Raw genomic sequence first — 15,000 nt, 5'->3', positions numbered from 1 at the left:
TTTGGTCTCCTTAACATTTGAGATCTCCAATTAGTGTCCAATTGATGTAACCGAAAGTGTTGGCTCAAGTGCCCCAATTCCAGTTGCCAATAGACTCTTAATGCATCACCATTATGCTGTTGTAATCAACTATGAAAGATCATTTTCCACAGAAATAGCCATAAAGCAGTAGCTGTGAGCGCTGAGACGCGGCCTCCTGCTATTCGCTGCCCTCATTTAAGTCTGGAAGGGAAGTGCAGGCCGTTCTGCTCCAGTCTATTTAAAGTCTACCTTCAATGAGACGATTATGATCTCTCCCTTAAAATATGGTAACGCTTACAAAATGGAGGAACTCTTTAAAAAAAAATGCCTACGGTTGCAGATTGGGGGCTCATTTGATGCCTTCCCGTAAGATAGAGGGGACGCACACAATTCGACATTCATATCCGAGCAAAGGGAGAAAAAAAAAAACCTGACAACAACAACAAACAGTACAGGCCCTATTTAGAGGGTGGAAGAACTCCATGGAAACAGATTTCTATCTAATTGCGCTGTGCCGCTTTCTCTGTGCAGCCATGGTAACCAGGGGCAACGAGAGAGGGAGACAGAGAGAGAGAGAGAGGGAGAAAGAAAAGTCAGGAATGGCCGCCAGGCCAGGCTCTCTGTGACGAGACACAGTTAAGCTCTGTTTTTATTTTAACGCCACTACCGCGCCCCTGCTTCAGTCTAGATACCGTAAACATGAAAGCGCTGCCGCCTTAAAGGCCTCGTAGAGGGACTCGCCTGGACCTGCCAGAGTGTGTTTTTCTCCTGAACAAGTACAAGGTTGGAGAGGTGTGAGTCTGTCAGCCCCCAGGGCCTGAGCTCTGGGTGGAACTGAAGATGGATGGTTGAGAGACTCGCTGCATCAGCTGTCTTAGGATCCTGTTATCTCTCTCTACATGTGTTGCTACTTGTGTATTGTATGCTAATGATATCTGCCAGAGGCTTGACATCTATACCAGAGAACAAAAGTGAAACAGAAATAAATTTGACTGTATATCAAGAAACGTGCTCACTCTATGCCCTTGATTTTTCCCGGTGTCTGTCCTAATTAATCTTGTGTGCGTGTGTGTGTGTGTGTGTGTCTGTGTCTGTGTCTGTGTGTGTCTGTGTGCGTGCGTGTGTGCGTGTGTGTGTGTTTCCAGGCTGGTGGATCCCAGGTGATCTTCACCAACCCTCTGGAGATTGTGAAGATCCGCCTGCAGGTGGCTGGAGAGATCACCACGGGCCCGCGGGTCAGCGCTGTGTCCGTCATCAAAGACCTGGGCTTCTTTGGCCTCTACAAGGTGGGTCCTATGCTGTTGAAACATAGCACAAACTGTACTTATCACGATCCAGATACCATAAGGTCAGAATATCTGTAGTACCATTTCTTACATCTGTATCTTCTCATTCCATTGGAGTCATAGCCTTTCCCCCAGATAATATATGCGGTGCCAATCCATCCCTGATTACTGGATTCAAAGTCCTTGTTTGCTATTTATTTTGATACAAGAAAGGGACCATTTATAATAAAGCTGTATTTAACCCTAATTGTCATAATTGCCATTTTTCTATGGAGCGGCAGTCAAAATTACAGTGTACAGCTCCAGCATGTTAGTATAATATGATTTTCTCCACTCCTCTGCACAGTAAGCAGTGGCTACCAATATACTATATTTAAAATATCCCCTCTCTAAGATATCCCCCCTCCATCCCTCCATTCTATCCCATATCAAAGAAGCCCCCCCTCCCCACCCCCTCCTAACAGCCCCCCGTCCCTCGCCCAGTGGGGCTCACAGCAGGCCTAAAAACGCTGACCTGCGGGGATCCATCGCACCCCCATGGACAACAGCGTCCTTCTTCCACAACAATAGAGATTGGGATGCTAATCAGTGTTGTTGTGGAGCCAGGTAGTGCCCCTCCCCCCCCCCCCTCTTAGCCCTTCGTTCAGGGTGTGAATAGGCTAGCTGCCGCTCTGGCTACTGGCATTACCAGTTGAATTGTCCTTGATGGGGACAAGGACCCCTAGGGCCGGGTAGCAGGGAGTGTGTTGCTGGAGTGTGTTTAGGGGGGACACAATGCTGGCTGACAATGGCCATGATCATAATATACAGAATCTCATAGACTTTGAGTAGAGATTTGAGTAGAGATTTGAGTAGAGATTTGAGTAGAGATGCTCTCTCTTTGTATTCGAGTGAAGGTTGATTTGGGCTCTGATAGTTTTTGTTTTTTTCGTTTTAAGAACTACTCCATTCTCGTTATGCATGATGCAGATTTGAAAAGGTTGTCCATGATCTGTGTCTTTGATTCCAAAAGCTGTAAAGCTGTGGGCTTTGTACCTAACCCTGGGTTTCTTATGAAGACTGAGAGGTTTAGAAGCTATTAAAGCCTGACTATAGCTGTGTGTGTGTGTGTGTGTGTGTGTGTGTGTGTGTGTGTGTGTGTGTGTGTGTGTGTGTGTCTGTGTCTGTGTCTGTGTCTGTGTCTGTGTCTGTGTGTGTGTGTCTGTGTCTGTGTCTGTGTCTGTGTCTGTGTCTGTGTGTATGTATGTGAGCAAGCGAGAGAGACAGCACTGACTCTGGTGCCTCCCCTGCAGTCAGTCTGTCTACCTGTATGTCTATTTACGTGGTGAGTGTGTGTGTGTGTGTGCGTGTGCGTGCATGCGTACATGCATACGTGTGCGTGTCGTGCGTGCACGCATATATGTGTGTGTGTTTGTCTACCGCAGTATGTCTGCACGCAGTGTGTATAAGAATGCTGAATCCAGCGCCTCCCCCCTGTGTGTCTCCCCCCTGTGTGTCTCCCCCCTGTGTGTCTCCCCCCTGTGTGTCTCCCGTGCTCCTGAGACAATGTGCATTGAGAGTGGGAGACGAGCTCCAGCCTGCGAGTCCCAGACGGGCTGGCTCCTCAGGGCTGCGCCCAGGCACAGAGCTGCCTTTGTCAGGGTAATTACCCTGCCTCTCAGCCTCCCTCCGCTACCGACGCTGGAGGGGCTAACGCGCTAGCGCCACCCCTGCTCACCGTGTGAACTCAGACCAAGATGGTATTGCGAGCGCTGCTATATGTGCTCTCTCGCAGTTTGTGTTGATGGATGTAGATGTGCGCGCATTTTTAAACTTTGCATTTGCATACATTTGGATCTACTTGAAATCATATGAATACACAAACAGTATGCACGCATTAGGTACACACACACACACACACACACTCTCACATACTGTAGACATGAAATATGAGACCCCCAGCCCCTGGCCTCTTCAGCCCGAAAGCCATCTATGCCTACCTGTATGACTGCCCAGAGGGGCTGAGGCAGATGAGCTCAAGTCTCCAGGCCTACTGTATGAACCAGGCTCTGTGATACTATCTGCTGCCTTTCAGAAGGCAGTCTGACCCAGCCGGCAGGCAGGCAGGCAGGCAGGCAGGCAGGCAGGCAGGCAGGCAGGCAGGCAGGCAGGCAGGCAGGCAGGCAGGCAGGCAGGAGAGAGACTAAGCGATTGAGGAAAAAGATACCCAAGGTATCTGTGCAACCTGTGTATGAGTGGGGGATTAACCGGGGAGTTAAATGAAGCCTGTCTAAAGCGCACTTCACTCGTTTTTAAACTGCCCCCCGTTGAAGGGAGAGCCTTCCCCTTCTTCAACCCAACCTGGACGGCAGCCAAGGGGCGGAATATGAAGAAACTGAATCTGGTTGAAGATATGGCTTTGTTTACAGAGACAGACGGAGCTGTCTTCCTTATCCACTCCCCCTCTCTCTCTTTATCTCTCTCTCTCTCTTGTCTCTCACTCTCACCTACTGGCAAGGAGAGGTATTGAGTAAGGACCTCTAGATGTTCTCGTACATCTGCTTCAAATGTGGAAGGACAGGAGCAACATTGGTGTCAGTTATTTTGGGGAAGATTTCTCAGAAATAAAACCCAAAGCTGCTACGTTCCAAATGATGTTCCAATGGAAATTTGGCAAAAGTGTTTTATGTGAGACCCCAAAGTGAAGACTCCTTTCTCCCCTCTCCATGTCTCTCTCTCCTCTGTCTCTCTCTTTCGTCCTCCTCTCCTCTCCCACTTGCAGGGTGCCAAGGCATGTTTCCTGAGAGACATCCCCTTCTCAGCCATCTACTTCCCCTGCTACGCTCACCTAAAGGCAGCCATGAGTGACGGGGAGGGTCGTATTGGGCCAGGCAAGATGCTGTTGGCAGGGGCAATTGCAGGTAAGACACCACCCAGACCCAGGGTCCAACCAAACACAGGATCTCCCTCGTTCCTTCTCTTTCCTTCTCTCCGGTCAGCAGCAACCAGCGAGGGACATGTCGGCGGTTGTAAGTCACCACGGGGCCCTGGGTCCAGACTGAGGTCTCTCGGGGCTTAGACCCAGGTCTCCAAGCTGCAGCCTCCAGTCTCCGGGGCTCGGGCCCTGCTAGCCTCGCGGCGACCGCAGGCTCCACCGTGGTCGTCCCTAATTAGAGTGCTCAGTGATTGGGGCTGGGGTTTGGAGCGCGCTGCGAGAGCAGCGTGGGTCTGCCAAAGGGGCCGGGAAAGTTTTCCACTGCTAATACTGTATCAAGAAGCTGGCAGCCTGGGGGCTTCTGTGTTTAGAGTGTTAAGGGTGAGCCCTGTAGGAGCGGTAGGGAGCTAGCCATAAACAGATTCTCGCAATACTGGCAACGTGGAGTGAAAACATCCAATGGTTTGATCAGAGTTTTATAAGTGTCTTTCACCTCTTCGTACGTGAAAATATGATCTGGAGCTGGTGTAGGTTTAATATTTTTATTTGAGTGGTTTTGTCTTAAAAGAAAACACCAATGCGAGAGATGCAGCCAAGCCAGTATGGTTTGGAACATAACTTAAAAAAAAGAATTAATATTTATTTTGAATCCTGAGGGATCTGTTGGTAGCTCCGCTCCTCGGCTTGGACAGAGCCCGGCGCTACATGGAAAAGTCATATCAATTCAGAGAGACGTTCCTTCTCCCCCTCCTTTTTATATTTTGGTTTTCGACTTGAAATGCAGTTTATGATTTTGCATTCGCTCATAGCATTTATCACTCCTTTCTACATTTATCAGTGGTTAGGGCTTTTTCGTCAATTAGTGCTTTACAGTCGGTGCAGGAAATTGAATTACACGCTCAGTTTAGGCAGCGTTATTTTGCCAAGCGTACCCCCTGATCCCTGAACGCGCTACCCTGGCCATCTCCCACTTCCTGAACGTCTCTCTGTAATGCTGGAGTAGCAGTAGGGTTTTTACAGCAGCAGCAAAGCTAACAAAGAGACATTTGACGTATCTTTACGAGAAGCGACTGTACATGGCTACACAGCACTTTCTGTCTCTGACGCTGTCATGTCTTCTTTGTTTTTTGATAATGAGTCTACAGCTGCTTGCCTCCTCTCCTCTGCTCTCCTCTCCATTTCCCTCCTCTCCTTTCCTCTCCTCTCATCTCACCTTCCCACTCTCCCCACTTCCCACTCTCCCCACTTCCCACTCTCCCCTCTCTCCTCCTGTGAAGGACAGCAGTTGCAGGTGGTCCCTCCAGCACATTCACAGAGCAGTGAGTTGATCAGTGATTAAAATTGAATGGCTCGTTCAGACATAAAGGTGACGGTGATGGTAATGACTGCCGGTCTAAGCAGCCATTGATGATTGAGGCAATTCATAGCTGAAGTGGCTGTAGAGGCTGGTTAGGGCTGCATGAGGCCCGCAGTCAGCCAGGCAGTGGTGTGTTGGACGCCGTGTGTGACGGCCTCATTACTGCATATTGTTCTGTCCCATTCAAAGCCCTTATAGAAGGGGACACAACCTACTGTAGGTTCCGAATAAGGATGGAGTGACAGAGGCCTGCACGTCACTGCCAACTCACCATCTAATGGCCACCGGCTCAGGTTGAACTAAGTGAGGTTGCAAAAAAGAAAACACAAGGAGGCTGAGAAGTCACTGAATTAGGATTTGTTTTGTCCATTTGTTCTAAATTAACAATAGATAGAATCCAGTCGCATGCAGAAGTCATATAGTATGGACTGATTCAGATAGAGTGTACAGTTGTGACATTACCTGATGCAGAATTACAAAACCATATCATTCCAAAAGTATATGCTCTGTACTCATACAGATAAGAGATTGTATATTCCTAGACAGTAGTGACTGCAGCCATGTGTAGGATAGGGAATGTCTCCTGAGTGAAGGGTTGTATCTCTAGGTATGCCTGCGGCTTCTCTGGTGACCCCAGCTGATGTCATCAAGACAAGGTTACAGGTTGCGGCCCGTGCTGGACAGACCACGTACAATGGCCTGGTTGATTGCTTCTGGAAGATTCTACAGGAGGAGGGGCCACGGGCCTTCTGGAAAGGGGCCGGAGGTAAGCTAAGCTTTCATTCAAATCGGACACATGACAATGATATTAATTATACTTTTACCTCCCACTGTGTATAGTGTCATAGTGTCGGTATAAAGACCTGGTTATGTTAGTATGCATTTTTAACATTTCTAACTCCTTCCATAAGATTTAGTAATAAACTAGATATTATTGCTCAGCAGTAACTGTGTACATTGTTGTAGAGTAGTAGGGAAAGATATACGATAGAGTGATTGATAGATTGCAGACTGCAGATGATTCAATGTATTGTTGTTGTTGTTGTTGTTGTTTTGAATTGAGTGTGATACATTTCCCCTTCTGTAGCTCGAGTGTTCCGTTCCTCACCTCAGTTTGGTGTCACCCTGGTGACCTATGAACTCCTGCAGAGGTGGCTCTACATCGACTTTGGCGGACAGTAAGTCAAGAGGTTTTACCCTCCTCTTCCTTAACTTATAGTTTCCTGTTAGTCTGGTGTTAAGCTTGGTATCAGCCCAGTATGCTTGAGCTTTTAAACCCCTTAAAAAAATAACATGTATTACTGTTAGAATTATGTAAATGTCATTGTAATGTCCATTGATTTTGATAGATAGCTCTTTTGATGTCTGCAGCATGATACAAAATTGTGTGCTTTTTTGGGAGAAATGCCATGAGACCAACATAATTTCAGAGTAGGTCAGCTGACTGCTTCAAGCCTTTACTTGGAGCGATGGATGAGATATTCCCTCAAATACAGAGTAGTCAACAACGTGATAGAGAGGATCCCAGAGAGCCCAGAGAGAATCAGTTTGACGTGTGCTCTTTCCTGCTGTTTGGGTAATATTAGCTCATTTTCCCTCCTGGAGCAAATTGGTCACTCTTTAAAATTGACCTCTCAGATATGGAAAAGATCAATATGAGGCAGTGGCAATGGGTTTAGGAGGGTGAGTGTTCGTATCACCGAATACAGTACCTTGTTTATTACATATGGTCATGGTTGTGATGACAGGATTTTGTTAGCTAATGCTTGGAATGAAAACAGCTTCCCTCCCATTAGGTGTTCAGAAAGCATCGCTTTATGCATGTGGAGTCTCCTCAGATTTAGCTTCATTCTCAGAATACATATTTGGCAGAGTATGTTCAGTGAATACTCTATGGTGTGGTGTAGGCATGAAATATGTTCCTTGTTGTCCATATTGGAAAGATATCACAGGAACGAGCATGAAACCATTGTGGGATATTCATTTATTTATGGTTCCACTGCTCTGGGGAAAATATCGCTCTCTCCCAGTTTTAATATTCGATTAAGATGTTTATTTTTTGTGGTGGACAATGTTTAATATAAAACGTCTCTTCCACCCCTCTTTCCTCTCCCTCTCCTTCCGTCTCTCTGTCACTCTCTTACTCCCCCTCTCTTTCTATCTCTCTCTTTCTCTTCCTCCTCTTTTCCTTCCCTCTCCCTCCTCCCCTCCTCTCTCTCTCTTTCTTTTACTCCCCACCTCCTTCCCTCTCCCTCCTCCCCTCCTCTCTCTCTCTTTCTTTTGCTCCCCACCTCCTTCCCTCTCCCTCCTCCTCCTCCCCTCCTCTCTCTCTCTTTCTTTTACTCCCCACCTCCCTCCCTCTCCCTCCTCCTCCTCCCCTCCTCTCTCTCTCTTTCTTTTACTCCCCACCTCCCTCCCTCTCCCTCCTCCTCCTCTCCTCCTGTCTCTCTCTTTCTCCACACCACAGAAAGCCGTCTGGCTCAGAGCCTACTCCAAAGTCTCGGATCAGCCTGCCGGCGCCCAACGCCGACCACATCGGAGGCTTCAGGTTGGCCGTGGCCACGTTTGCTGGCATCGAGAGCAAATTTGGACTCCATCTCCCACGATTCCAGTACCACCAACCCCCTCCAAAGGCGCCCCTTGAAGCCCCTTCTGCCCACCCATAGGGGGCGGAATAGAGCAGCCATGCAAATGTCACACCCCTATCAAGCACTTGGAATATTCCGCACAAAAGAGGCACATTCTGACTAGTATAATGTATGTCTAGGCTTTAAGGAGAAATATTTGTCTATGTTTAGTTGATATAAGATATTATGGTCTCGTAACTACCTTTATACATAATGGTCTAAAAGACAATCATGTTGGTTAGCTTCTGTGTTAGTGTCAGTTACCGGTAAACATGGCTTGGGGTGACTGTTTTAATTTAACTGCGCCGACTCTTATTGTGAGGATTAAGTGATATATCTACAGTAACGACATTGTGTGTCCAGAGTAGAGATATTTAATTTTATTTTCATAGAGCACAGTGCTGTATACGATGCACAGTAGCAGAGGGGCTGGCTAAGACTTGAATTAAACCTGGACTACTTTCTGTTATGACATAATCACTAATTATCACTTTATATACTGTCTTCCATCTGTGTATTTGATACATATTTAACAGAATGAGCTCTCTCAACAGATGGACACAGTTTTATGTTAAATTTGACAGTATTGATTGGAAAGTAGCAGAACAATGCTGTAATATATAGCAAAAATACATATTTTCATATTTATACAGCTTCTGATCTCCTAAATTGCTTTTTGGGTACTATGAACGCGAATAATGTTGATCACAAACTAATTTGAGAAGAGAATTGTGACCAAACACTTGAATGTAATATACTGTTCACACTTGCATTGTTTAATGATGGGTGGACAAATGTATCATGGTACGTACTCAACGTCAGCTTGTGTTTTGTCAGATAAAACTGCTGTGTTGTATAAATGTCTATAAGAATCAGGGTGCAGATGCAGAGCAGATGGAGAAGAACGACGGCACTGAACGCTGTAGCAGCTACAAGGTGTCACAGATGCCCATATTTAACTTGTACAGAGGAGTAGAATGTACCAGGGGGAGGCTGGCAAAGGTAGCAATTGGAGGACAGGCTCATTGTAATGCATACAGTGAGCCTGTCCTCCGATTTCTCCCTCCACCAGCCTCCACTAGAATGTACAGACATATGAAGTGTAATAATTGTGCCTTACTGTATGTATGGCAGCAATACGTGTACAAACGGAAGTAAAGAGATGTCTAACATTAGTAAACAAGATGTGTCTGTCTGTGTGTGTGTGTGTGTGTATGTATATACGTGTTTTTCATTGGATTTTATAATGAGACAAGAAACATGCAAGCTAACAGTTCATCAGCCACGTTTTATTGGCAAATAACAAGGTGGGCAGCGGGCACACTCCCGGATCACAATATACTTATTTTTTTAATCACAGTACATTAAACAAAGTACTAGACCAAAATTCTTCACTTGTTGATTGAAGTCTAGGAGTTAGCCATTGAACTGCTCAATTACCCTCATACACACACAGTATAGCCCTATATTACATCGACATTAAAAGCAGTTTAATATTACATGTTGACGCACTGTATCTGTAGGATCCCATAAATGAGTTACATGCAGAAGGTTGACTACAGAGATAAACACAACAGTGCAGGCATTGTGACCATGACAATGGTAACAGCACAGGGCTCTACCACCACCACGGTCCCTATCTGTCACTATGGAGGCCTCTAACTAGGCTGTAAGCAACAGATTGTATAACAGACCAATAAAAATAAAAAACATAAATAAACAGCCAGTAAGATGTCATATGACAACTATTAACATAATTTACGATAACATGTCCTTGAAAAACAGTGAATGCAAATACAGTACATAAAAAGCTTGTCCTAGCCTGGATGCACAGTTAGAGAGACTGAGGCAGGTCTATATAAGCACATGCTATTATCCAGGTGTGTGTGTGTGACGCGAAGGGAACTCTGAATGACGTCATCCCAATGTGATCCACTGTGTCTGTTTGTGGCTCCTCCTATTGGATCCCACGGTGGTCCCTCCGATCCTACGATGGCAGCTCCACAGGCCCCTCCTCCTCCCCATCGGCCCGGTTGGCACGGATCTCCATCAACGTGCGGGCAAAGCGGGCCCAGTCCTCACTGTGGGGCACTGCCAGCTGGGTGAAATGATAGGATAGGTTTATCAGTCTTACATGTAAATACAGTCTACCACTGTACAGTGCATAATGTAGTCTACCACTGTATGCCATCTGCCATCTTGGAGAAACCACAGACAGATACGTTTACAACATCAATTTCATAAGCTAGAGTTTACCATACCTACTGTAGATTTACCTGTACCATATCTATTGTAGATCTACCTGTACATTTACAATGTACCATATCTGCGTCTACTGTACTAACACACTTGAATACTCATGCCTACTAAATCACATCTATAGATGACAACTGTCAACCACATCCCCATTGTGGAGCGGTTAAGCAGCTATATTTTAAGCCATTCACTTTTTGGTAAAAGCACAACATTTGGCACAGAGGTAGATTTATGTACCCTGAACAGATTTAGATATGGAGGCAGCACTGATTTAACCCCTGGGGGACATTGCAAAATGGCCGCTGACGGTACCACTATTTCACAAACCTTTCATTTTCAGAGGGACTGTTTTGTGATAATATCCCCAAATTTGGCACAGAAGTAGCTTTATGTACCCTGAAAATACTTATGGAGGCACCGCTGATTTGGCCCCTGTGGGTGTACAGTGTACTCCCTTGATCCTGGGAAAAACTCAGCCAGGATCAGCAGCCTGGACTTCTGCATTAAACGTGTTTAGGGACTTGATGGACACTGGTGGGAAATGCATTCCAACGTTTGGGAGAGGGGGTGCATATTTTTCATATTTTGGTCATGTGACGCTGCAACCAGAATATGACCGGAATAAGATGATGTCGTGTTCCCACTGGGTATTTAAGCTTTCCCTTAAAAGACGCGCTGAAAATCACCGTTAACCTTTCAATATCACGTTCCTAAGAATAAGATAATCTTCCTGTTAAAGTTCATAGTGTTCCTTATTGTTCATTTAATAAACAAACCACATAACAGTTCTCCAACCTGTTATTCCAACCTCATATTTGCTCCTGGTGTAAACCAAAGGGTTGCATCGTTGGCTACTTTCTTTTAAATTATATATATATATATACCCCTCCCCGAAACATAAACTTTAACTTGAAGCTAATTTAGTCACTCAGCAGTTAAGAGCACGATCTGTGCTACAGTACATGGTAAGTTCTATGTGACCTCCAGTAACGTGTCATGATGTGGTGTTCTGCTGTGAAAGTTAAATGAGAAGGAAGGACGGTTGCCGTGGCTGCCACCCAGGCTGAAACCACTCTGCAGGCCAGGCTATAATTAACCAGGAATAAGGAGGTGGGAGGGAACGGCGGCCATTTTAAAACCCTGAGAGCTTTTAAAGCACACCAGGGGGGCTTCTCAGGAAAACTATCAATATGGTACCTGACCTGGCGACGGTGTGTAGAGTTTATAGTGTTCTGATGCATAAACTCTTTATGAAAATCACCTCAATTGACATGCGAAGATGTGTTTGAAAGGAAACAGAGCACTAAAATCCAACTACAAAATCAGACAACAGTGATCAACATTAGCTTCAAGAACCCATCAACATATCTGTCCCATATTTCATTCAGCATAAGTATATAGATTATCTGAGTGAATTACAAATAATAAACAGCCTACTCTGACTGCCTGGTGCAGCATGACTTCAACCATCTTTTCACATGTTGTAGTGAGGGCCCATCACAATCCACTCTAGTTTTAGGTTCTTCTTTTATAAGGAGCTTCTGGTAAATAACCCCCCAGTCCCCTCAGACATAAAACCCTTCAACTTCACTGGTCTTATTGATGACCCGCCATTACCATCAACCCAGAGAGACCACACGTTCTACCGAGCTTCTCTCCAATTACCACACTACAGAGTGGCTAAAATTAGACGCGCCCCCCCCACACAAGGCACAAACCAGAGACCCAAAACAGAGCCCTGCAAACATGGGAGGCAGGCAGGGAGGTTGGCCACTTTGTGGTGGTGGAAAAGTCATGTGGAGGCCGTTTTTAAAAAGACTGGAGAGAGAAAATCAAACACAAACATCCATGGTGACGGGAGGGTAAACAAACAGAGGTTCTAAAATGAAGGTTGTGGAGCTTTTTCGACATAATGTGCCATATACTTATCACCTGTTTTTCACAAACTATTCTTGCTCAGTGGAATATTCAGCTCTCTCCATTGTAGCAGAGGACAGAGAAGCACCAAACAGCTTACAAATGCATGCTGAATGTTTACTGCATAACAAACATACTGTACCATCACACATGGCAGGTTTACAAGCTTCGATTTGGCTCTGGCTGAGATGCTGTAAGCATTTGCACCAGATGCAAAGTTTCCCCCCCCTGTTTGTTCAATAGGGAATACAACATTGAAAATAAAGCTGAAATACAAAACTGTAAAACATAACAAAAAGAAGAAAAAAAAATCCTTCTCATATAACCTTTACCTGATCTTTCTGCTCTAGTTTTCTATGTTAACAGTAATTCCCTCTGTAGAAGAAAAAATGGTGCAGGCATTGCACGTCGTGCAACACTTCTGTCGTACATCTGCCCCTTATATCTGCATGACTGTGGCAGGGTCAGTGAACAAAATGGACACATTGATTGAACCTGGAGAAGTGGACAGTGGGCAGTGTGAATTCTCTTTGATCGAGTGTTCATGCTGTACCTCTCCGGCATCGTAGATCCAGACACGCCCCTCCGAGTCGCCCACGGCAACCTCCTTGCCCCCAGACGCCCAGCGGACCCTGTTGAGGGCGGATGCCCCTTCGATGGTCACGCTCGCTGTGGGCACCTAGGCAGCACAGGGTTAAACGTTAAAATCATGTCACAGCTCGGCAAACATCTGGAACTCTGATAACACAGAGATCTTATCTATTCCTATCTTTTATCTTTTATGTAATCATAAGCAGTAGCTGTACCTTTAAGGCATACTGCTATGAGATGCTAATTGAAAAGTGGGTTATTATATTAGCACCGTCAGATTGGTCGATAAAGCACTTATTATGTGATAAGCACTGTACATTCTCACAATCCTGATCCAGAAGACCTACCGTCTGCAGCTTCACGTGAAATAACAATGTGAACTTTTAATGAGCCACATAAATCTTCATAAAATCCTCCACTGCTTCCATTAAAACAATAGGCTTCAGCCTGGAGGCTCCAGGAGCAGTGAACCCAGATGATACAGTAGGTCTACAGGGTGTGGGGGGGGAGAATGCCTGTGATCAGGGCTGACTATAGTATTACACATGACAGTTGGAACTTGGCCTTGACACATGTCCTCGATAGAGACAGAAGCCTTGGCATCACGTCGACTAATACAAGAGCTTCCGTGCTCTAAAGCAGTGCTAACCACAGACTGTGTGCTATTAGACTGTGAGCTTCCATCAGACCAGAATGGAAGTGAACTGTGAGTTGAAATTGGCTGTGTGTGTTTTTTGAGCGGGGAAATGAGAACCAGGCCGCCTGCACTCCGTTAATGCTGTTATGAGTGCGTGGTTTTAATACGTTGATAACAATGGAGGACTGTTGCTATTAGCTACACGAGTGCTCTCTCTCTCTCTCTCTCTCTCCCCCCCCCCCCCTCTCTCTCTCTGTGTGTTTCTGTCCATGTGTCTCATAAAGAACATTGTTGGAGAAGCCATCCTTAATGAACTCTTCCTGCAGACTATGGTGAAAGGCCTGCTGTTACTCCAGGGTGGGAGAGGGATGGTGGACAGGAATGAGAGAGAGAGGATGGAAGAGGGGATAGAAGAGAGGAAAGAGAGAGAGAGAGAGAGAGAGAGGAATAGGAGAGATGAAAGGCAGAGGAATGGAAGAGCGGAAGGGAAGAGAGGGATAAGAGAGGAATGGAGGAGAGGAATGGGAGAGAGGGAAGAGAGTGTGAGTGTATGCGAGAGAAATGGAAGACAGGAATGGGACAGAGAGAAAGAGAGCATCACTCATGAGGCAGGGTGTATAATTAGGGAGGAGGGGCCGTGGACACGGTGTCCGTGCTAACGCTGAAAGAGAGGGAGCGGCCGCCCCTTTCATCTCTCCTCTGACCCCAACGATGAGCGGGGGACATCCACACCCCTGTCACCCCTCCGCTCCCACCTGTAACTCATCCTAGACAGACAGAGGGTTCTGTGCAGCCCGAGGGAGAGGGTGGAGGAGGGCCTGCGTTCGGGGCTACTCCAACTTGACATGGCTTGGTGTGTCAGCACCAACGTAGCTTGGGTGCTGGAACGTTTTTTTTTTGCATTCAACCGTGCTACATCATCGCCTGGTCCCAGATCTGTATGTGCTTTAGCCATGTCTTCTGACTGATGTGTATACCTGATCTGAGACCAGGCTACAACCTTGCTGGAAGAAACAAGGAGTAAGTGAGTGTCTTGGTCCGCAAATGTACTGGGACACTAAAAGCATTATCAATCAACCACTAACTCCATGACTGGGAGCCACGATGAACCGTCATGAGGCCATTTAGAGCCACACAGGGCTTTGACTATGAGTACCACGCTGTTCTGTAGAGCCTCACCATTTTATTTTGGTATTTTATTTTCTGCACTGGGCTGAAGAGTTAGGGTTATGGTTAAGGATAGTGGTCTTTGCACATCTGCGAGTTGGTGGGACCGGGTTGGGGTGGGGAGGGGAAAGCGGAGCACTAGAGCTGGGTTGTGGGAGCGTTGGTGGAGCGTTCGGTGGGAGCCGGGTGAGGAGATGTCACAAGGCTGATTTAGGGAGCTTGTGGGA

The 15,000-nt window shown here is 46.2% G+C and overlaps 2 protein-coding genes across 2 annotated transcripts in view; one reads left to right on the top strand and one right to left on the bottom strand.

Annotated features, from left to right (window-relative positions):
• Nucleotides 1-9,343, top strand: part of slc25a13 (solute carrier family 25 member 13) — a 37,135-nt gene extending 27,792 nt beyond the window's left edge. Inside the window, exons 14-18 of the mRNA XM_083680461.1 lie at nucleotides 1,167-1,307; nucleotides 4,069-4,207; nucleotides 6,186-6,344; nucleotides 6,666-6,756; nucleotides 8,046-9,343. Of these exons, the coding sequence (XP_083536587.1) occupies nucleotides 1,167-1,307; nucleotides 4,069-4,207; nucleotides 6,186-6,344; nucleotides 6,666-6,756; nucleotides 8,046-8,244 (729 nt within the window). The 3' untranslated portion in view covers nucleotides 8,245-9,343. The remainder of the gene's footprint in view (nucleotides 1-1,166; nucleotides 1,308-4,068; nucleotides 4,208-6,185; nucleotides 6,345-6,665; nucleotides 6,757-8,045) is intronic.
• Nucleotides 9,344-9,641: 298 nt separating this feature from the next.
• dync1i1a (dynein cytoplasmic 1 intermediate chain 1a) overlaps nucleotides 9,642-15,000 on the bottom strand; it is a gene marked incomplete at its 5' end in the record, with an annotated part of 47,320 nt that continues 41,961 nt past the window's right edge. Inside the window, 2 exons of the mRNA XM_083679928.1 lie at nucleotides 9,642-10,303; nucleotides 12,932-13,057. Of these exons, the coding sequence (XP_083536054.1) occupies nucleotides 10,193-10,303; nucleotides 12,932-13,057 (237 nt within the window). The 3' untranslated portion in view covers nucleotides 9,642-10,192. The remainder of the gene's footprint in view (nucleotides 10,304-12,931; nucleotides 13,058-15,000) is intronic.

Source organism: Argentina silus (assembly GCF_951799395.1).
Source record: "Argentina silus genome assembly, chromosome: 11".
Classification (NCBI taxonomy): domain Eukaryota; kingdom Metazoa; phylum Chordata; class Actinopteri; order Argentiniformes; family Argentinidae; genus Argentina; species Argentina silus.
This window is presented reverse-complemented; position numbering and strand designations above follow the sequence as displayed.